We start from the raw sequence: 23,655 nt of genomic DNA on the forward strand, positions 1-23,655 counted from the left end.
TCTTTACTAAGTTTTAAATACATAGAATTTTCCCTTTTAACAGTTCTGGGGAGATCTCAAATGTTCTGACATATTTTTAGTTCAGGCTTTGCAATATGTTCTATGGGGAGGGCCAAGTCCCTTTTGGGTCGGTGGGGACCGTTTGTATCTTTCATTGTGTGAGACTAAAGTTGTGGAAAATCCCTACTGACATTTTCTTTCCTGCTCCAGTGTATTGTGCAGAGATCTGCATACCTAGAAATTATCAGACCTACCTTGAGAGCTTAAAAAAATACGGTTTTCCTGGGTTTTAATCTCCATGGAGTCCAAGTCACCAGATCTGTTGTAGGACAGGAAATCTAAATCTAAACCCTGGGAGACAATGGGTGTTATGAGTAAGTGACTGAATATGGGATTACACGACCTCGGTTTCGAATTTAGATACTTACTACTATAAGTTCCTTGGCTAGAAAATTTAATTCTGTTTCTCAGTTTCCTCAACTGTAAAGCGGAAAAAATAACATACACGCAGCTCGTTAGGGTGTTGCAAAAACCAAAACTGAGACCATGTGAACATGCCAAGTGAACCAAGTTTCACGTAAGTAGTTTTACTGCAAGTGTGACTTTGTTTCCAAAGCACTGGTTTCTAATCATATGTTTGCCAGGATTGATTTAAGCAATTTTGAGTTACTTCTTGGGATATAAGAGAGATGGAGAGGGCCTGCTATAAGAAGAACTGTACTTGAGGGACTTTTCTCCAGAAAAGGAGTATCATCTTCATATAATTGGTACATCTTTGTTTGTATTTATTGCTATTTCATACAGGGTAGTAGACACATAGGGATTAGAACAAAATCTTTTATTTCTGTTGGCTGCGTGAGCAGATTGAGATAATTAGTCTCTGTGACAAATTAGTCTCTGTGATGGCCGCAGACACCCCCAACTTCCCTTTAGCAGCAAAATGAGTGTTCATTTGGAGAGTTGCCTAATTTTTAATTTACCTAAGGCAGAAGGAGTTCCTCTTTACCAAGTGATGGGAGTAGATCATAAGACTAAGCATTAGAAATTTCATTAAGTGGCCAGTTACCTGTGTTCCTATAAAGGAAAGGAGGCACATTGGCATTTCCCAGATCATCACCGTTGACCTTGGAATTTATTTTTATCCTACCAGACTCCACTTGCCTCTCAATCTCACCTGGTAGACTGTCAAGGTTTGGGGCCCAGTGGGGAAGTGGGTTTGGTTTACAGTAGATACTCAGCAAACCCAGTGATACTTAGCAGGGAATCTTACTAGCTAGAACTAGCTATAATCCTCTGCAATGGGGGCCTGAAACCCAGGGCTGCAGTGCTTATTTACTTTTTTTTTTTTTTCAGGAAAAGAAGATTTTTCAGATCCCCTGGATGCATGCAGCTAGACACGGGTGGGATGTGGAAAAAGATGCACCGCTCTTTAGAAACTGGGCCATCCATACAGGTATTAACCCCGCATTGTTTATAGAGCCCAGCACTGTTGCTTTTTTTGTGGTTGTTTTCATGCCTTTAGGTATAAGGGACAAATTAAATTGCAGAATATTTAAAGTGTACATTGTTTTTTGGTGACAATGTTTAAGTTCTACTCTCTTGGCAAATTTCAGTTATACAGTAGACTGTTAGCTATCGTTTATTTTTATTTTTACTACATATATAAAATCTCCTGGCTTATGACTTCATGAAAATAGCTCTGATAAACCTGGGACTTGTTCCCAGGCACATCTAGGACACGTGGGGTACAGCCTGCATCACTCAGAAGTGATGCTCGGGCTTCCCTGGTGGCGCAGTGGTTAAGAATCCGCCTGCCAATGCAGGGGACACGGGTTCGAGCCCTGGTCCGGGAAGATCCCACACGCCGCGGAGCAGCTAAGCCCGTGCACCACAACTACTGAGCCTGCGCCCTAGAGCCCGCGAGCCACAACTACTGAAGCCTGCGCGCCTAGAGCCCGTGCTCTGCAACAAGAGAAGACAGCGCAATGAGAAGCCTGTGCACCACGATGAAGAGTAGCCCCCGCTCGCCGCAACTAGAGAAAGCCCGCGCGCAGCAACGAAGACCCAACGCAGCCATACATACATACATAAATAAATAAATAAAGAAATAAATAAATTTATTTTTAAAAAAAGAAGTGATGCTCAACCCATTCCATAGAAAACGTAGTCCTTAAATTTCCTGTAAATGTGGTTTTCTGATGAGGTTCCCCAGGTGTGTACCAGGGGAATATAGAACTTATTTGTTTTGCATCGTATAAACTTGGGTCAAATTTATCTCCCCCAAAGGTAGTCAAGATTATATTTATTTGTAACAAAATTTAACTAGCGAGCTATTTGCAGGAACGGACTTTTACTTAATGTTTGAGAATCAGATGAAAAAGAGACCTTCCAGTTGCCTGTGCTTGTCGGTCTACTGGCCTCCTAGCTTTGTCTTTTCCTTACCTTGATTGTCCGTTCTTCTACCATTATAATTTTCTCTCAAGCTATTTCATAGAGCCAGGGTGACCAGTTTGTCCCAGTTTGCCTGGAACTGTCGGGTTTTAAAACAAAAATTCCTGCATCCCAAGGACCTTCTCAGCCCCAAATAAACCAGGAGGTTTGCTCACTGTAGGTGTGGCCTAGAATTAAAAGGGTTCTCTGTACTATCTGCCAGCAATCCTGTTTCCAGAAATTTTTACTCTAGAAATAATTTTTCCCCTCTTTTTCTTAACCTTAATTCTTTCAACTATTTTGTTAGGAAAGCATCAACCAGGAGTAGATAAACCTGATCCAAAAACATGGAAGGCGAATTTTCGATGTGCCATGAACTCTTTGCCTGACATTGAAGAAGTCAAGGATAAAAGCATAAAGAAAGGAAACAATGCCTTCAGAGTCTACCGAATGTTGCCTTTATCTGAACGACCTTCTAAGAAAGGTAGATAAAGATATTTACTGACTAAAACAACGATCGCTTAATATACCTTATAGTACCTTTGTGATTTCTTTATTTCCACATCTGTAGTCACAGCAAGGATACAACCCTTGTTCCCACTGTGGATGATAATTCTGCCCTTACCTGGCTGGGGAAAATGACCCTCAGGGCCCCCAAAAGCAGTAAAAGAAGCATTTGGGATCTTGGCCATGTACAGATTAAAGCAATAAATTCATTGAGAGTTTCAGAAAGAATTTAACTTAGGGAAAATGTCTCTCTGTTCTTCATGAATTAATCCAGAACTATTTTTGTTGCCACAGGAAAGAAACCAAAGACAGAAAAAGAAGACAGAGTGAAGCACATCAAGGTAATCTTTGTTCGGAGAGGAGGCCAAAGTTGTGATCAGACTAATGATTCATATTCTGTCTCATAAAAATAAGTGATGTGATCTCTGTGAAGTATTTAATCTTGCTTCTTTTGCTGTTGTGTTTCATGTGCTTTACACGTCTCCTCTTTGGCATGTACCCACGTGTAGACTCAAGTACACACATCCCCTGCTTCATCCAACTTCCCTGAGCAATTTATGAATGAACTCACAAATCCATGCTGAGCTTGACAGTCTCAAGCCTCCATCTGGTCCCTGCAACTGTTGCCAGCATGTCACTTAGTTCCAGCTAAGCTCCAGCAACCAGCTACTATCTGATAATATTAAGTATATTTTCAGGCCATTAAATATTTTTAAAAGTATGTTAAATAGTATATACTTATATTAGAATGTATTACCTATATTTATGTATATGTATTGTGTTGGCCAACTTTTTGGCCAACCCAGTATGTATGTATGTATGTATGTATGTATGTACGTATGCAGATATTCCATGACAAGCCATTAGTTTGGGGACACAGATTTCTGTTCAAGCCCTCTATTCGTGTGGATCTCAATAGTTTTTTTCCTGCTCCACTATAGAACCAGCTTTCATAACTTGCAAAAGTTTTCCGTAGGGATGCGTTTGTGTGTGTGAGCTTTTCAGTGGGCTGTGTAGTCTGAAATCCACTGCAGTGTGAGGGTCTTTGTGTGTAGATTAGGTGGCCCTTGTTCAATAGCCAGAGAACTGCCAAATATCCCATGCAAAATCGAGGGTGAGCTCCAGTTGCTAAGCAAAGAGCAGACACTACAGTCCAGACTGATAGACCATCAGAGAGAAGATTGTCTGTTTCACCGCGCCCTGTTTGCAGATGTAGAAACAGAGGCTCAAGAGAGTTGAGTGACATGGACCCAAGGGCAGTGGGACATGTGGCCAAGTTCACACGGTTATTTAGAACTGAACTTAAAAGAGATGCCAAGTATTCTGGTTTCTACTCTAGAATAACTCTTGAAAGAAAAACCAAATTGCCCAGACAGCACAATGTTTAAAAGCAAGCCACTTAGTCAAAATAATCGGAAAAAATACACTTCAGTTTGACTTGTGAAGGTAGAGGGAAAACTTAGGTAAATTGTTAAAGTTTCAGACACATTTACTCCTGCAATGGAAAATAAATTTTTTAGCTAGAGTGTTTTAGCAGTGAGACCTCCAGTTTCCACTTCCAGTATTTTTAGTTGGTGACTTATTTTAAATATAGCATAGTATAGGCCTCATTTTGTTATAACTTTTTATTATGGAAAAACTTGATACACAGGAAGGAGGCAAGTGAGTCAAACGTACTTCGTAGACCATCACCCCGATTTCAGCATTAATCAGCTCGTGGCCATTTTATTTCATTAGTACTTCCTTCCCTCCACTTCCATACATCTAATATGAAACTGCAGATGTTCAACCATTTTTGACTTACAAAAACAATTTCATATGGTTCAGCCCAAAATTTTAAAGCAGATTCCAAACATCTTATTTCTTTCATGACTATGTCAGTATATATCTTTAAAAGATAGACACTCTTTAGAAATAACACAGTATCATTATTGCATCTGAAAAAATTAACAGTAGTTCCTCAAAAACATCAAATATCCACTCAGTGTTCAAATTTCCAATTTGTCTCATAAGTGTCATAATTTTGATACAGTCTGTTTACTTGAGTCAAGATCCGTATAAGGTCCACATGTTGTGATTTTTGGATATGTCTCAAGTTTTTGTAACCTATGGGTTTCCCCTAAATTACTTTAAAAAAATTTATTTTTTTCTTGCAATGAAAAATCCCTGTTATTTGTTGTATCAAGTTCCCCACAGTTTGGATTTTTTTAGGGTCTACATTCTGATTATTGTTGTTTAGTCAGAAAAGTGTAACTTCCACAAATATGTGATTTTGAAGAATCTGCTATAATCTTAAGTACAGCTATATCATATTTGCTACTAGTTTCACAGCATCTAGCTCAGTGTCTGGTACAGAACAGATAATTAATACATATTTGATCACTGAATAGATGAATGAGTATTTGTTGACTAAATAGATGCATAAATAAATGTAATATATGGGGAGGAGGGAGTGGGGGGGTTAGAATGCAGATTTAATTTCACAATCTCAGTTCATGGAGAAATGAAAATGGAGTAACAGATGTTCACTTTTCAGCCAGCTTTGCTCAAACATAACCACCAGACTTCACTGAATATCAGATGCCAGCGATTGGAAGATGCACCATTATTTTATGTTATCTGTAAGCAAGAAAAAACTGCTTGCAGTGAAATCATGACACAGAATTGATTAGAAGGCACATCCCATTTCAGGGGTGTGGAAATGTGAGGAACGTGCACCTTAGAATTGATGACACTTGGTGTTCTTGTAAGTAAAGGACATCTGCAGTCATATCACCAATGGCAGTGTCTTCCACATGGCCAGGCCCCGCACTGACCCAGGGAAGCAAGTGAGAGATTTCCTCTCAGGTGCCGCCACGTGGGTCCCAGCAGAGAGTACAGTGAGAAATCCTCCTGTGATGTAGATATGGTCAGTATCCGAAACATGGCCCTCATAGAGACATTGTTCCTTCAGCAGAAGGCAGGTGATTCGTCGGAAATAAGAGCAGCCTAACTTTTGAATTTAAACGTACTCGCATCTGTCCTATGACGAAGCCTCGGAACGTGGATAAGGCGAGTGGGATCCCCAAGTTCTGTGGTTCGTGACTGCATAGTGTGAATGTTTCTGTGGAGTGGTCCAAGGTTAATTCTCTAGGTTGTCTGGAATTATATATATACAGGACCTTATCCTTACTGAGCTATTAATACATTACTTTTTATTGTTTGTCAAACACCTAAGCTCTGAGTTTTCTGTTCTGTGCATATATATATATATATGCAACTGGATAGACTAGGTTGGTTTCTTCCGCAGAGAAAATTTGTCTTGTATGTAGTAACTAGGTATGAAAATTTGCTGTTAAAACAAGCTCTTCCCAATCTTCCTTTAATTCAAGTTGAATTTTTTTAAGATACCTGAAGAAATCCTAATCTTTTTTTTAATTAATTTTTTTTTATTGGAGTAGAGTTGATCAAGTTGAAGTTTTAACTAGCAAAGGACGTTTAGAGCATGCAGGCCCACTGTCAGAACATTTCTTGGGCTATTCAGGCAATTTATCTCCGTGCTCTTTGTTTCCTCCCTAAATAGCTTCCCTGAGACCCAAGGCTCATTGACCATGTAATATGTGCAGAAATGCTGCCCCTATATCCCCTGATGTTCTCTTTGGGAGTATTTGCTGTGCACTCAGTGAGCCATCTTTTACTTGAACTAAGCCCTGCCTGCGTGGAGGTAACTGGCTGTCTAAGGAAATGAGTAAGAAACACAGTAGTGAGTGGTATGAGATGGGACATCATCAGAGCATATTGGTGTTTCAGAAAATGTCACAAGGCCGAGATCAGTAAGGAAAGAGGTGGATAAAACAGCGAGGTGGTAGCTGACATTTTGGAGCCCCTACCCAGTTCTCAGCTCTGATTATTATCTCATTTAGTTCTCCCTGTGATGGGCAGGTTTTCTCTCTTTCGCGTATGTGGGCATGGAGGCACAAAGACGTTGAGTAATTTTCCCAGAGTTGCTCCACTTTATGGAATTGGAATTTGATTCCAGGTTAGTCCAACCTCAGAACCTGTGCTCTTTCACGGCGCTCAGTGCCTCTCAGCCTCTCGGAAGCTGTGGGCTCTGATCCAGGCCTTGGGGGACTCTCCAGTATATTGGTGGACACTCCCCAGCACCAGATCATACTTGAAGCCCTGGAGATCAGAGCTGCTGTTTGGTCTTCGCTGGATGAGTCAGGACACCGGCTTCATTAGAGCCGGAGCCTGAGTGAGGGTACAAGGGGAAACAAAGGCATGTAGGTAGGGAGGATTCGGAATTAATACTTCCTGCCTCAGAGGATTGTTTGCAGAGGACATATGCATGCTTCGAAACTGTGAAGTGCTTCCAGATTAAAACATTGGTGTGATGATGGAAGACATAATCAGGGACTGTCTCTAATGTCACTTGGTAAAGACTAGGACTGGTCTGTATCAGTTCTGAGTGCAGGCCTCTGGGTGGAAGTTACAGAAAAGCAGGTATTGGCTGAGCAGAACTTTCTAATAGAGCTCTCACCGCCAACAGTGACTTGAGCTGGATACGAAACAGTATGCTCCCTGCCACTGTCCAAAGACAGGCTGAATGACCGACCACCCGTCAGGGCTGATACTGGAGTGATCCTTCCATGGGTTGCAAGGGGTCTTCAGTTTTTCAGCCTCACGCCGGCAACCCACCTGAACTTTCAAGAGATGAAATCAGAGCTGCCCTGGAGGGAGCAGGTGAGGGGCCTGCCCTGCCCGCTCTGGTGCCTCCCTTGTCCTCCTGGTGGCTCTTGAGAGGACTGCTCAGAGCACAGTCTGCAAACTGGTTGGCTGAATAACCTCCGTGGATGCTTTTGTGAGATAAGGCACAGCTGAGCTCCCTGGGGAGGATCTGGAGCATGGAGGAGTTGATATTTAAGGGAGGCTTGTCTCACCATGATGGGAAGCAGCAGATGGGGGGAGAGACTGCGGTAGAGAGTTTAGATGAAGATGGTGGCAGTTGGAATGGAGAGGAGGAGACATTTCTCTGGAAGAGGAGGTGGAGGAGGAAGCCAGGTGTGGATCCAAGAGGTGGCCCTGACTTCTCAAGCTTCCTGGAGGGGATGTTGGGAGCGAAGCATGTTTTGTGGAGAAGAGGGTGAGTTTCACTGTGGACTTGATGGGCTAGAAAGGGCAGAGGGCCCTCTAAAGCAGACACCAGGTGGACAGTTGGATCTGACAGGCACCGAGCTCGGGTGAGTGTTGGAGGCCAGGTGTGTGGTCATTTGCCCAAGAACGATGTTGGAGGCCGTGGGAACAGATGCCTTCTCCAAGAGGGAAGCTACATGAGATGAACACGGAGACCCAAGGAGAAGACGAGGAGAAAAGCCAGCCAAAGAAAGAAGTCTAAGGGGAAGTTGCAGTGGGAGCAGCGAGGAAGAGAATGAAGACGGCCTAGTTCCAAGGGAGGAAGGTGTTCCCAGGGCTAGGCAGGAGGCCGCAGCCTGTTTCAGTCGCACTCCTGTTCTTAGTGGCCTCGGGGCCTCCGAGGTATAGAGTGTGCAGTTCCCCGGGCCGACTTTGACTTTCATGAAGCCCAGCTGTCAGCCTGAGATTTTTGTTGGTAGAGAGACCTGGAGATGCCCTTAAATATTTGGCTTTGAGGAGACTGGCTTTGCACAGATGAAGTAGGGCATTTCTGGAGGTTGGGGATGGGAAATGGTCTCACGGCCATTATATTTGGCCTCAAAGGAGGGAACATCTAGACAAGGGCTGTGGCACAAGGATGAGACAGAATGAGTGGCCCTGGTTGTCCTCCGTTCGGCCCACCCCCAAGCCCCTCCAGCAAGCATGGCTTTGAGACCAACCAGAGGAATGTTATTTTCTCGGTCTGAGGAAGGCCGCCCCTGCCTCCGCCCCTGAGCGCTCTCTGGTGCTGGTTTGCTTCCGCCTAAAAAGCCCCGTAAACTGTAGAACGAACCTTGGATTCTATCATGAGAAGAAGGGTTCTTGGGCATAAATATTTGGCGGAGTTAATAGATCATGGAGCGGTCCGAACCCAAGCACAATCTGTTTTTTGGTTTTCTTTGGGGCAAGGTGATTTACAGGAGAGCCTATATCTAAAGTAAGAAAGGGAACAGAAAGAGGAGGCTAGTTCAGGATTCACCAGGCCAGGTCATGGTACAGCCAGACAGGGGACAGGGCAGGAGTGTGCATCACAGAGGAGGAGGAGATGCTGTGGGCAAAAAGGCCGTGCGTGACCTGCAGGATCTCTGTACATGTTCCGTAGAGAAACGTTCACCCATTTTCTTAATTTGGGTTCCTTGCTTTTTTTAAAAAAAAACACATAGTTTAGGTTTCGATCTTCTTATTCTAGTCATTTCAAAAATTTCAGCGGAGTGTAGTGAAGATCCCTGTTTTCCTGCACCCTGGAGGGAGACCTTTCAGGGAGGTGGTGGCTGCATTTCACTATACAGTCTGCTGTATTGTCCTTCTGAGACCAGTGAGAAGGTTGGCACCGAAGACTTGGAGATCGGCAGGTTATTTTGGAAGTGGGGATGGGAGGAAGTAAAACAATGTTCAGAGTAGTCCAACTCAGTCTCCATTGGTAGAGTATTCTGTTTCGTTACAGAAGGAGCGCAAGAGGCAAGGTGGGGATCTGGGGAGTAGAACAATGTTGAAAATAGTTCAGTCTCAATCTCCATTGGAATTAGTACAGGATCCAGGGGTTTATTAAGACAGAAACTACTGGAATTGGACCATGTTGCCTGACCAAAGATGTGAGTTCAGTTCCTGTATCTCCTCAGAGTAAAAGCAGTGTGATCTTGGAAAACTAATTTCATCTGTGAGTCATAGTTTTCTCAAGTGTAGTGTGATAGAAGTATCACTTGCCACTAATTACACTGTAGATCATGTGAAACTCTTTGAAGTCTCCAACTGAGAAATCAGAATAATTTAGGTTTTTAAATATATGCAAGTCTGACTGCCTCATTACCTTTATAAGAAGCCTAGAGGCAGAATGAGTGAATAATAACTTGGCAACAAAAGAAACCCATGAAAACGAGCAGTTCTTTCCATAATTCCTTAAAATGTTCTTAGTTCCTTTTGGGGAATTGAAGAGGTGGAAGGGGAAGAAGATGACACGTGGGGCATGATGGTGGGGAGGTGGGAAGGGGGCCGTTGAGGAAGCCAGGGAGAAGGATGCCATCAGAAAGGTGGAGAAACAGATAGATTTTGTTGCCAAGTGGGGAGAGTACAGGCCTTCCTGTTGGATGTCAGAGTGTGGGGTTGAGGGAAAGAGACTTCCGGAAAGGTCACTGGACTTGGGATAGTAGAGTTTTATTGGTGACCTTAGATAATAGTGAGTGCTTATTTAATAATAGGTGCCAGGTGCATATTTATCTCATTTAATCTTCCCATTATCCCTATGACGTGGGTCCTATTACTGTCCTCAGTTTACAGCTGTCCGCAGCATCCTAAGAGACCACTAAAGAGGCTGAAGTCCTATAACTAGAGGAAGACTTGGACCCCAGGCTCATGTGATTCCAAAGCCAGGCTGTCTCACCACCCCTACCCCAGGAGCTGGGAGTTTGATTCCACAAGTGGAGTGGCAGCCAGACTGCAGGCTTCACGGTGGTGCAGTGAGGAGGTGATGGTGGGAAGGCAGGTGCACAGTCAGGAGTTTGCCTCTAAAGGAAGAGAAAGGTGGTGACTCAAGTCACAGGCAAGGGAGTTTCTTCCCAGAAAGGATAAACTCTTTGGAATTTGTAAAAGAGATGCTGCAGGAGAAAGGGATCAACATTCTGCCCAGTGGGGCTGTCCTGGGCCCTTCCTGGATTCAACCTTTGGTACATCTGGTCAACCCTGCCATGTGTGATTTTTTTTTGTTTGTTTGTTTGTTTGTTTGAGAACTGAGCTATACAGTGAGGTGATGTCTTTGAAGCCATGGTTATCATGGCAGGAATTTGCCAGGTGGGATTGGGAGGGAGGGGGTAGTTTCCCCCTCCTTCCCTAGGTGGCTTCCCTAAGATTTGGGGGGGGGGGGGGTTCATCATTGGTTCCAAGCAGCACATAAATTGATAAGAACACCCTGCATGACTTGGAGCATCCACTCTAAATTGTTCAAAGCACAGTCATATCCACCTCACATGATCTTCGCTCCTGTCTTCTATTCTTCCCACCCCTCCACCCTCCTCTCCAGTTTGGTCTCCCCAGGAGTTGTCACGTGTGGCTTTTTTTGTCTGATTCTGTTGCTGTCATAGACGCCAGTGTAATCTCCCCTTGAGGAGAAGCTCTCTCATCAAAACGCTGGAAGTCAGTCTGTACTCCAGCGCTGGCTCTCCCAGAGCTGTTGGCGCGTTCAGAGGTTGGAGGGCTCTGGTGCACTTGAATAAAGCAGAATTGAGAGCCAAGCTTAGGGAGAGGAGTTTGTTCTCCTAGTTTCATTAATATGAATGTGTAGCCTCTTGGGCTGCATGGGCATTCGGAAGGCATGCCTGTGGAGCCGTGGGTGTGGGCTGTTTCACTGGACTCCACGGGGTGGCAGAGGCTTTGGCTATGAGTCTGGCCCGTGTGACCGGCCACCTGCCCCCCGACCCTGGGGCAGGATGCTCCAGTGGCCAGAATCCAGAGCAAACCCTATCCAAGAAGAATTCATCCACCATGTCCTCTGGATTTCGTCCTTGGGCTGATAGTTGAGGCAGAGCTTTTCCTCTGAATTTATAAAAGAGGTGGCAGGATTCCTCCCTTAGAGAGAAAGCCAGGAGCTGAGTCTTACACGCACCCCTCCCTCAGAGAAGGATGAGTTGGGATCTCGGCAGCAAAGTGCTTTACCTAGGTGGTAACACAGCTCCGCTTAACCCTAGGGCTACCTTGTGCAGGGGTAAGCATTTCAGGAGGGCAAGCCAGGTGCACGGATACTGTCTCCTCCAAGGAAAAGGAAAGAAAGGGAACCCTTGGCGAGACACTCTACGCAGAAATGTGCTTCTTAAGCTCCAGGCTGATTTAAAACACGTAGGGAATGCGTTTGGGAGACGAACATGACCTTGGCATTAAAGAAAGTGGACAGAGGGTAGAATTTAAGCTAAGCACAGGGAGGGAAAAGGAAGTGTTCTCAATTCTTTTTTCTTTTCTTCTTCCTAGCAAGAACCAGTTGAGTCATCTTTGGGGCTTAGTAATGGAGTAAGTGATCTTTCTCCTGAGTATGCGGCCCTGACTTCAGCTATAAAAAATGAAGTGGATAGTACGGTGAACATCATAGGTAAACTGTTTTGACATCTCATTTTTTTATACACACGAGTAGCTCCCTGGGGTCGAGAATTTGTAAAACGTGATTTGAAATAACATAGTCAGCGGGAGGAGGTCTTGGAACCGTTTCAAAATGCAAGTTCAGGCCCCCAGATTTCAGGGCTGAAGAATAAAGGCCTTTGAGGATCAGATAAAGGAACTGAGGCAGGTCCGCCTCAAAAAAATAGGTAGATGAGATGGGGATGTTCCCCCCAGCGGCTAAGGATTAGCGGTTCTCAATCTTTCAATAATTGGTCACGTGGGCAAAGGTGTGACTTACTTAACCTGGGAACAAGGAGGGGGGAGACTGTCCCCATGAGTCCTTTCAGCATCTGCTCCGTGATGGGCCTGCCACAGAGGTGGTGCTCATCTCACAGATGGGGAAACAGAGGCCCGTGGCCAGAGGGCACACTGTGATCCCACAAAGAGTGTTGAGTGCCTTCTGTATACCAGACGTAGCGCTGTGAGCCAGAAATAGGTTGGGGAGCAAGGCGGGCCCAATCCCTAGTTTCATGGAAGAAGACACATAATAAACAAATAAAAACTGCACGTAACAACAGCATTACCGTCTGTGATAAATGTGCCAGAGGAAAAGAGTGGAGAGATGAGATGCCGCCAGTGGGTGAGGACCTGCAGCGTGGGTCCCGACGCAAGAGCGCGCTTGGAGGACTAGAGGGAAGGCCAGTGCTCCTGGGGAGGGCGCGTGAGGCCCCTCGGAAGGGAGGCGGTGCGGGCTCACGGGGACCTTTGAAGACCCCGGGAAGGAGGTTGGGTTTTATCCCCAGACTGCTGGAGGGTGTGGGTTTTGTTTTGGTTTTTTTTTAAAGTTTTTAAAAATTGAAGTATAGCAGATAGTAAAGTGCCCAAATGTTTTACATACACACGCCATGGAAGCACCACCCCTGGAGGCTTTTCAGCAGGAGCAGGTGGGTGACAAGTGTGAATTACATCTCACTGAAGTCCCGCTGGGGTGCTGCCAGCACGGATGGTAGGGACTCTGCAAGAGTGGAGGAGGCCCAGGCCTGACCTTGTGTTCTGACTCCAGCCCTGGAATCCAGAACCTCAGTACCTTTTGGTTCATTACATTTTGTTCCATTTTGTAAACAATTAGGGCTTCTGATGCTGGTAAGAACAGGAAACATCCTGTTGCAAGAGCGGGCCTCACATCTGACGACCTCCGTGTGCGGGTTCTCAGCTGAGCAGGGACAGGAGGCCATGGCCGCTGCCCCTTCCCCTGGGCTTTGTCTGGAGTTTGGAAGTCGAATCACACGTGCAGGGTCTCCCTTGCACGTTGAGGTCTCCAGCAGCGTGCAGCGTGAAGAAGGAACGAAGCCTGGGTTGAGACTCAGCACGTGCTGTATCTCATGTCGGGATGGCCTTGCCTTCCTCGCTGGGCTCACGTCTGAATGGGGCACTTTTGCATAGAGACAGATGGCTCCACAGTCATCTTGAGCCGCGTGAACTCTCGGAGAGAGAGAGCATCTTTCTCACTTCCCCTCTGGAGTGAGGCCGCTCGCCTGACCGGAAGCCCAGCTCTCCTCCCTCCTGGGCCCTTTTTTCCACGGCTGAGAGCTGCTTCCCCAGCACTTGGGTTTTTTGTCATCCCTTTCTCAGCAGGCTGTCCTCAGAAAGCCTCTGCCCACTGAGCCCTTTTTAAAAAGGAAGATATTTGCCAATCTCCCAGGCACGCTTTCTTAAGATTCAGCTTATTTCGAGGCAGCTGGTTGGCTTTTGGAGCTCCCCTTCATTAAGGAGGTGAATTCAGCCTCAGATAAAATGCCAAACAAAAGCCAGAATTGGACCAGTTTTCTTTACCTTTTTTTTTTTTTTTTTTTTTTAACATTTTGGTTGAGCCTTCAGTATGTAAATTCTCTGCCAGGTCAATTGTTCATTGCCCTTATGGTATGATTGGTGCTACACGGTGTTGGTACTAATTTAATGAGTCACTATCCTGGGGCAAAGACGAAGGCCAGGTTTGGTTAGAGAGTCACCTACTGGATTAAATGATTCTCTTCCTAACAATAAAATCATAATGGATGCCAGTAAAATGAGTTTGAATATCTCTTTGTAATTAGTCAGTGACCCTTGTGAAGGTATGTAATGATAAATGAAGTAGATCCATGCAAGTATTTTAAAGAAGTGGGTAATTTGTGATTATTGCTGACAGCAGCACTAGCTCAGATTTTAAACCCTTCGCAGAGCTTTGTCTACACTCTCCCAAGTGACCAGTAATTAGCAATCCAAGCCTCTGCGATGTGTGGACCGAGATGAGAAGCACAGGGGTTCTGATTCCAAGGCCGCTGTGGCATTTGAGAGATTCTCTTTCGGGCTCTCTTTACTTTTTAAAAAATGCTTTATTTAAAAACGAAACCGTTTCTTGCTTTCCATTCATTTGTCTCTAAACCCAGAGTTCCGGCCAGTTTTGTATCCAGGCACCAACATGAAAACCTCAAGATGTTTTCATTCTACTCTTATAAGCCCATGTTTATAAGATTAAAAATGGGAGCTGAAACGAGTCCTTACTATGAGAGCATTTTTCTCGTTGTCAGTAGGCTCTGTCACTAGGGAGATAGATTGAAAATCAATATCTTAATCCCGTGGAGGCCAGCCACCTAGTACATTTTTATTCTGGAGGGAGGGGTGCTGTTTGCTAAGTGAATCCAGTAAGGGGGTAAAGCACGAAATGTACTGTTACCCTGACAGCTGAACTCCTGCTGGATTGCTGCTGTGTTTTACTTTTATTTCTGCGGCAGATGATGGCAGGAAAACACACACACACACACGCACGAGTGTGCACACGCTCATGGTCAGTGGGCAGTGTCCTGCTCTTGCCTTCTTGTCCGGAACGGCTGAATGTACATCCAGATTTAGCAGTCTGTGCACTCCAAGCAGGAGGGCAGCATCTCACTACTTAAACCAGGTCTTTTCACGTTTCATCTCTCCCTCCTGTTTAAATGCACAGGTCAGCACCTCCAAAGATCTTTCCTGCTATCCCTTTAAGGGGAGGGAGAAAAAGACTCATTTTTATTTTTACTTTTCTTTCACATCGAATTATTTTGTGTGTGCGGCAACTTCTGTTTTTAGGAAGCGGAAGAAGCCAGCAACATGTTGGATGGTTCTGATAATACCCTGCTGGCCTCTTGCCCAGGTCAGCAGGGCCTCTGCTGAGCTGTACTGAAATCACCTCCAGGCCAGTGTGAGAAGTTAGCAGGTGCGGACATTCTTTCTCCCTGGCCTAGGCGGAGCTTCATAACTCCATTGTGTTTCTTGATAAAAGGTAACCCCACCCTTTAAGAAAACAAAGATTGCTGTGAAATGAGGGAGGCTATTCATGACCCTGAAGTAAATCAAGCTGGCCTTAGGTGACTAGACATAGACAATTAGGAAATAATGTAATTTGAATTCTGTCGATTTTGGTGGCCCAAAATGCACCTTCTAGGGTGTACCTTTTTTTGGTAGTTGCTTCCAAATTTGACCAACTTTATCTAAAGTAAACCTTGAGTAGCTTTTTTTCAGCCAAGCTTAGAAACTTGAATATCGACAGGAGCAGAACAACAACAAAAAAGTTAAAAAAAAAAAAAAAGGGGGGTGGGGCAAAACAGATTCACAACTAAGAGACCAAACTTAGGGTGCCCCCAGGGCCTCACGGTTATAACTCAAGCCTGGCAGCCTCTGGTACCAGAATTCATAATGACTTGAGGATGGCCAAAGGTGACGCCAGGCTGTAGAACTGTCTTCAACTTTTCCAGATCCTTTGTTCCCTGTTTTGTTTGTTTGCTTTTGTTTTTTGCCATTTTCTCTGGTGCTTAAGATATGAAAATTTCCATCTACAAGATAAAAAGTAGATTTGGGGTGGTTCTTTAGATGGAAGGCACCCCTCTTGAGAAGGAGCGAGTGAAGGCTTTCCATGCTGGTTCATCCCTCAGGAGCGGGGGCCAGCGACAAGGCATCCGGTTTTATCAGGACCCCTAGAAAACTCTTAGCAATAGGAAAGTCCGTGTGAGGTGTGAACCCAGGTCTCACAGTAAACCCAGACACAACCGATAATACATCTTGTTTTTCTTCAGTGAACTGGACCTTGGAAAAGCCAAGGTCACAGAGTTGAGGCTGCATGGGATGTGCCCTCGGTCACCACGTGCACCGGCAACCCAGGGCAGTGGACATGGAGGTTTTTTTCAACCTTTAGGGAGTTTTTATTTACCCAGGAAAGCTGCCGACTTTTTACGAGGCTGTATATATTTTTCCGCCTTGACACCTCCACCTTATTTATAATTAACTATCGAATCCTGGCTTCCCCCGTCCTATTCCTCAGATCCGTCCCCTTCTTTCTATTTCAGATGCGACTCCCAGTCCCCTTCGTGCTTGCCTCAGCTCTGCTTCCTTGCTGCCCCTTCTCCACACACAGTCATTTGTTAAAAAATGCCAGTCTTACCATGTCACCATTGCCCCCAACCCCCCAGAACAAAGACCCGCATGTCCCCAGGGTCCTGGTGACCTGGCCCCTGTCCACCTCTTTTATACTTGTTTTTGAACTCGAATTCCTCTGAACAGCTGGACTTCCATGTGCCTATCCAGCGAGAAAGAGAGGTTTGGGTTGTGGGTTTTGTTACTGTGGGGTGGACGCTATAGCTCTGTCAACCCAGCAGAGTAAGGAAGGGGCGTTAGGCGGGTCCATCGGGAAAGGTGTGCTGCCAGCCCATGAGGTCTTAGCCGGGTTTCTGCTGCCAGACCACTGACCCTTGAGACACGGTGATGAACTCAACTGAGTTTTCACTAGAACATATTATTTGCCCCCCTTTACAGCAGAGCAGCATGTGATGCGGTTTCCTCGCGGAAATGCAGAGTGTGTACCACACCCTGCGCCCATGTCGACCTGTCACTGCTGAGGCAGTCTGGCCCCTTCTCTGAAAGTACTAACCCCGTAGAGACTTGTGTCTCCCAGCGTCGCCCTTGGATGCCTAAACCGAATCATGGCCAGAGTTTATTAAAAAAAAGAAAACAAAAAGAGCACCAGATTAGAAGTTAAAAGACTGGGGTTCTAGACCTAGTTCTGCAGGTTTTTATTTATCACGTGATCCTAGGCAAACTCCGTCACCTCTCTGAGACTCAATTTCCTCGTTATCTAAAGTGGAAACGAGGGGACTTCCCTGGCGGTCCAGTGGTTGAGACTTCGCCTTCCAATGCAGGGGATGCAGTTTCAGTCCCCGGTCGGGGAGCTAGGATCCCGCATGCCTCACGGCCAAGGGACCAAGGCATAGAGCAGAAGCGGTGTGGTAACAAATTCATGAAAGACTTTGAAAATGGTCCACATCAATGGTCCATTTTTTTTAATTTTTTAAAAAATATTAAATACAGTGGAAATGATAAAACCGATCCCAGGATTGTTGTGAGGACCAAATGGGTGTAACAGAAAACTCACTGTGTGGTTAGAAGGTGGTAAAATTAATATTATGATTGTGGTATTATCAAATCATATTAAAATATATTTGATTAAGAGACATTGCCTCCATCTGTGCTGCGTCATCAGGGGTGGTATTCACAGTTTAAATTCTCGAAGTTTCAGATCAGGGCAAGAAGAAATTTCTCTCCACGGCAGCATGCAGATGGCCGGCTTTTATACGCTTTTATCTTGACCCTGCAGCTGCCTGAGTGACCTTGGCAATTTACCCAGCCTCCCTGGGTTTCAGCTTTTTTCAGCTGCAAAGTGATAGGACCAACCCACCTTCACAGAACCTTCCCGTTCCTAATAGTCTACTTTTAAGAGCTTTCTCTGAGGCATGGGGGCAACTACTTTCTCAGGTGGAGCCCTGCGTTGTCAACAATTGTTAATAAGGTAAGAATGACCTTTTAAGGAATCAAACCGGTTCATCAGTAACCAGCCATGAATAATATTGTTGTAAGTCTCAGCACCGAGGCCCAGATAAAATTACATGCCTGCAGGGGACTCTTTTCCTGATGCGCTGACCTTCATAATCTGGAGAAGCTTAGTGGATTTCTAGTTCCCTAACCGTTCAGGAATTTCCTTGGCACCCAATATAGAACTGTTGAAAAGCAATTTCACTATTGGTTATGAGCCCAGAGTCTTATTAAGGTGAGATTTGAAAGGTTTTATCCTAAGAGGGGCTTAGAAAGCCCGGGAAACTCAGTGTGAACTTCCTAACTCTTTCTTTCAGGGAGACGGTGCTGTTGAGAGGGAAAGCTGAATTGCCTCCTGAGGCTGCCACTTTCCGGCTGTCTGACCTTGAATTAGTCATTGAACTCTTCGTTAGTTGTTTAACTCTCCACGATGCTTTTCCTCCTGTCTAAAATGGGGTGATAGCTGTGTCTTCCCCGTGGAGTTGTGAGGTCTGGCAGGTGATAGGTCAAGGTGAGAAAGACAAAGTTCAGGGCCCAGGAAATGCTAGGTTTTGTTATTATCGGTTATCAGTCATGATACTGTAGCACCTAGAGGGCTCCCACTTCTGACCTAATGTGCTGTAGCAGTTTGCTAAGCTTGCTGTTCTTGTGACTTTTCATTTGTTAGGAGTCGGTGGCACTGTCTGTGTTGTCCCTTAGGGCAAAGTTTGGTGGTTCAGGGGAAATCAGCTCTCATCCATCTCCATAGATGGATAAAGAGAGATATATGGATTAGGGCTGGTGCGTAAAGCCCTTCCACAGAGCATCTCACATGTTGCGATTTCCCAGCTTCTCTCTTGGACTTGGCGACTTACGAGTTCAGAAGTTTCTAAAGTGCCCTCAGTCGTGTTCAGATGGAGAGCAGTGGTCGTCCCAGGCACAAAGCCACATACTCCTAGGGCAATGCCTGGTCTTAGAGACCATGTAATCTTATTAACTGGGTATCCAGATGTAGCCCAGAAAACTAAAACTTATTTTTCTATGCTGGTCACCAGCATTCAGGATACACTTAAAATTTGAATAGAGATGCTTATCTACTTTTTGTCTTAAGGCATGTGTGTTAAGTGAAATACCGTAAAACTAACCCCCTTTAGGCGTGCAGGTTTATGAATTTTGACAGACATCCTCAGTTGTGTGACTACCACTACATTTAAGACATAGGACATTTTCCTCACCCCCAAATGTTTCCTCTCCCTCCTTCCAGCCCCTGGCAGCTATGGCCTGCTATGTCTTTATCCCTTCACCTAGGTTTTAAAAAGCCCGCTTGCCAGGAGTCTTGAAATTTTCTAGAAAACATTCGTCGTTCCATTCGGTATTCACAAATGGTCCTGAACTCCTGCGGGCCTCTGGCTGCAGTCTGGGAGCCTTGCTCTGTTTATTCATCTCTTTACTCAGCAAATATTCACTGAGCTGCTCTCCGGTACAAGCCGTGAACGTGTGCTGTGACTCGAGACAAAAAGTTCTAATGCAGGGTCTCAACTCTCTCGGGAGCCACAGTGTGGCTGGGAGACGACACGTACAAATAAAAAGTTAAATAAAGGGACACTGCGTTAACTGGGCACGCGAGGCCGAAAGTGAAGGCACGTCACAAGGTCGTGTCATGCTGTCGTTTTGGCCAAGCCATGGGGACAGCAAGCGAGGGCCCCGCAGGAAGGAGAGGGCAGTCTGTTCTGGGGGGTCAGGAAGAGGCCCCCCGAAAGCAGAGGCATCTGACTCCTGCCTGGCACTCACCCTCCCCTTCCGCCCAGCGCGCTGCCGCCTCACCGAAGCCTTTGATTTCCTGGAACTGGAAAAAAAAATATCCCACTTCCTGAACTTTCATCACGGGCCCTCCCCCCTCCCCCCTTTTCCTTTTCACTACTGTCCTCAGTTTATTCTCTAGATCATTGTGGGCTGGCCTCCAGTCCTACTGGACTTCTTACCAACCAGATCCTGGACTAGATTACACTTCCTCTACCCTTCCTACCTGACAACAGTGCCTTGTACAAAGAGGATGCTCGAGAAATCTCTGTTAGTTGAATGGCTGAGTTGGGACTTATGGGGGAAAACACTGAGGGAGAGAATTCCTGGTCAGAACAAAGGGACATAATTAGGAAGATGCTGGAATGGCTGCCGTAGTTTATACTCCCAGGAATGACAGTGCAAGGGAGAAATGAATTTTGGAGGACTGGAAGTTAAAGGGGCCTTGATTTAAATCAAATCTATATAAGATCGTAATTTTCTTAGTATGTAAGGTATCAGTTTTATCCACCCCCTCCTCAAACACACACACACACACACACACACACACACACACACACACACACACACGTCCCGTTTGGTTTCTGTCTCCACCCACCAATTTGGGAAAGGACAGGACCCATCTTGTTTTCCTGCCGTCTTATTTTACTTGGGAGAGGAGGCAGAAGAAACTTGAGAGAGGTCAGTGTCAGCGCTCAGTCTGTGTCTGGTGAGCTGCATAATTGATGCTCTCGGGCTCAAGTAGTATAGTCCAAAGGATAAAATAAGAATTTGGGAGTCTGCCTGCCATATTTAGCCTGCCTTCCTTTTCTTTAATTTTATCCCCTCCAGGAAAACCCACACGGCATCCAGTTTCCCTTCCATTCTGTATGCTGTGGCTTTGTGGAGTCTTTTATCACATCCCCAAATCTCCTTTCCCAGCCTCTTCAGTGCTTTTCTTTTCTTTGCTAGAAAATCCATGAATTCTCACTGCCTTCTAAAACCTTACCTGAGTAGAAATCAGGTAATGTTCTCCCTGCCTTAATGCTTAGTCACTTCATCACCCCCCTTCAAGTAATTAAAACAGAAACCCACGTATAAGCAGAAATACTTGAGTAATCAAAATATTATACTTTGAGCAGTGAAAACAGGAACTGGCCCATGATGCTAACTTCTCAAGGAGACTGGAATGTGGCCGCCTTCCCGCCTAATCTGAACATTTTACAGGTGGCTGGGGACGTAGAGCACTGCCCATGATCCACGCTGTGTGACTTTGGACAAGCGACTGTACTCCTCTGTGCCTGACACTCTTCATTTATAACAGGATAATGATGCTTTCCCTGTCATTCTCATGTGTTGAAATGTTAAAATAACTTATACAGGCATGAGTAAAACATTGATTATGAGGGCAAAGTGCTTTGAGAGAGGCCCTTGGGAAAACATTGTTGGTCCCATTTGTTTATGGGTGCCAGTTTTCAGAGATATTCCATCCAATCAATTGTCAACAGAAGTATAAGGTCAGCTCTGTTTGAAGTAGGACAGGGCATTAGGGGCATTCAAATTAAAACAAAGATGAGGTATCACCACACATCTATCAGAATGACTTAAAGTCAAAAAGCAGTGACAACACCAAAAGCTGGCTAAAATGTGCATAAATTAGCTTGTCCATACATTGCTGGTAGGAATGTAATATGGTATAGCCACTCTGGACACTCGTTTAGCAGTTTCTTGTAAAACTAAACATATAATTACCATGTGATCCAGCAATTACACTCTTGGGCATTTGTCCCAGAGAAATGGAAACTTATGTTCAGATAAAACCTGTGCATGAATGTTCATAGCAGCCTTATTTGTAATAGCCAAAGAATGGAAAGGAACCTACAATTCCTTCAATGGGTGAATTGAATTGGGTTCCTCCAATTGAAGGAACCTACAGTTCCTACTGATACACACAAAAACTTGGGTGAATCTCCAGGGAATTCTGCTGAGTGAAAACAGCCCATCTCAAAGGGTTACTGTGAGTCCATTTATGAAGCATCCTTGAAATGACAAAAATTATAGAAATGGGAAACAGATGAGTGGTTGTCAGGGGTTAGAGACCAGGGGAGGAGGCTGCAGGAAGGTGGATACAGTTACAGAAGATGCTTGTGCTCATGAGACTGGTGTTTTGACTGCGGAGGTGGGTACGTGAAACCACGTATGTGATGAAATTGCACAGAACTAAGTACACGCACAAACACACACACACAAAGGAGTACAAGTGAAACGGAGGAAATCTGAACAAGATGCATCGATGGTCAATGTCAATATTCCTGATACTGTATGATAGTTTTGCACATGGGTAAAGGGCACGCGGGATCTGTGTATTATTTCTTACAACTGCGCATGAATCTACAATGATCTCAGACTGAAAAGTTTAATTAAAAAAAAGTTGAGTCAGGATTCAGAGGCAGGGTGGCCAGAATTCATATTATCAGCGTTTTGAGGAATTGATGCTCTGAAGTTGTGTTAGAATTGGGAAAGCCTTCTTTTGCATTGTTTTGATATGACATCCATTGTCTGCAGAGGAGGAGGAGGGCTGGGAGTCTGAAAGGAGCATCCCACGGCTAGAAATGACACAATAGGGTGGATTTTGGTGGTCCCTCCTCATCATGAAGGTTTGGTGATGTCTCTCTGGACCCCAGGACCCAGAAACTAGCACAGCAGCTTCCTTTAGAGCAAGAGCAGAGAACAGAAATGGGTCAGGTTCAAAGCGCTGTTTATCTCTCTGGCCCTGGGGCTAGGTCTGGATGCAGCTCTCGTCCTGCAGCCTTGGCTGTGGCCGGGTTGAGTTTGGGATGTTGCCACATGTAAGCACCATTGGCAGGCACACTGGAAATAGCCCTGGCGAGCCAGGTTATTGGCAAGTTGCTTCTCCAGGGACATTAGCCCAAAGCTAAGGCTTGTTCTTGTTTCGTGGCAGATGACATTTGGTGACCAGGAAACTGACCCTTGGCCTCTCTGGGGGGAGGTTTCCTTTCTCGAGAGTGTGTGCTAGGATTGTGAAGGCAGGTGATGCTGGTGCATGATGGCGGTCTTTTCTTTGAAGTCGTAGGACAGTCACATCTGGGCAGCAACATTGAGGATCAAGAGATTGTCACTAATCCACCAGACATCTGCCAAGTTGTGGAAGTGACCACCGAAAGTGATGAGCAGCCGGTCAGCATGAGCGAGCTCTACCCCCTGCAGATCTCCCCCGTGTCTTCCTACGCAGGTAAGCGGGGGGGGGGGGGGGGGGGGGTCGGGAACTCTGGAACTGAGCAAGGAACCAGGGAGGGCGGTCCTTTAGTCTAGGGTCACTGGTTTCACCAACATAGCAGAGAACCTCTCCTGTGTCCTAAGGATTATTCTGTCTGGAACTAGTCTTGCTTTAATGTTCTCAACCAACAGCTTCTTGGATATTTTTGTTCTCAATTCAAAGACTCAGTCACAGCATTTTACTTCATCACCCATAACATGTTCGTGCATGACTAACGAATAAGAAGATTTCTTTGGGGAAGTAGTTCATCTGAGTCTATTTTATTTGCGCAAGTTATCAGAAATTCGGAAGGATGTTTTTAATGGAATCTGAGTTTGACCCAGCTGGATAGGACCGTAGGGATCACCTCTTCCGGTTCCTTCGTTGGAATAGAAGGGATTCCTCCAGGCCACACGGCCAGTAAGTGTTTGGGTCAGGACTCGAACTAAACCTTCAGACCCCAAGTTCCATTCTGTCGTTCACCAAGTTTACTTGGCACTTCCACGTATTTTCCTCTTCTTTTTCAATTTCATACAGCTTCTAGCTGGGCCAGGGACTGAGCCCACTGCAAATTCCCC

At 45.3% G+C, this 23,655-nt stretch overlaps 1 protein-coding gene across 4 annotated transcripts in view; it reads left to right on the forward strand.

Annotated features, from left to right (window-relative positions):
* IRF2 (interferon regulatory factor 2) overlaps positions 1-23,655 on the forward strand; it is an 84,943-nt gene that overhangs the window by 51,791 nt on the left and 9,497 nt on the right. For all 4 annotated transcript variants that reach the window (XM_082375358.1, XM_082375357.1, XM_082375359.1 and 1 more), the window contains 5 exons: positions 1,354-1,453; positions 2,738-2,914; positions 3,232-3,278; positions 12,043-12,160; positions 22,889-23,053. In XM_082375358.1, the coding sequence (XP_082231484.1) occupies positions 1,354-1,453; positions 2,738-2,914; positions 3,232-3,278; positions 12,043-12,160; positions 22,889-23,053 (607 nt within the window). The remainder of the gene's footprint in view (positions 1-1,353; positions 1,454-2,737; positions 2,915-3,231; positions 3,279-12,042; positions 12,161-22,888; positions 23,054-23,655) is intronic.

The sequence above is a fragment of the Balaenoptera borealis genome (genome assembly GCF_965194805.1).
Source record: "Balaenoptera borealis genome assembly, chromosome: 21".
Classification (NCBI taxonomy): Eukaryota; Metazoa; Chordata; class Mammalia; order Artiodactyla; family Balaenopteridae; genus Balaenoptera; species Balaenoptera borealis.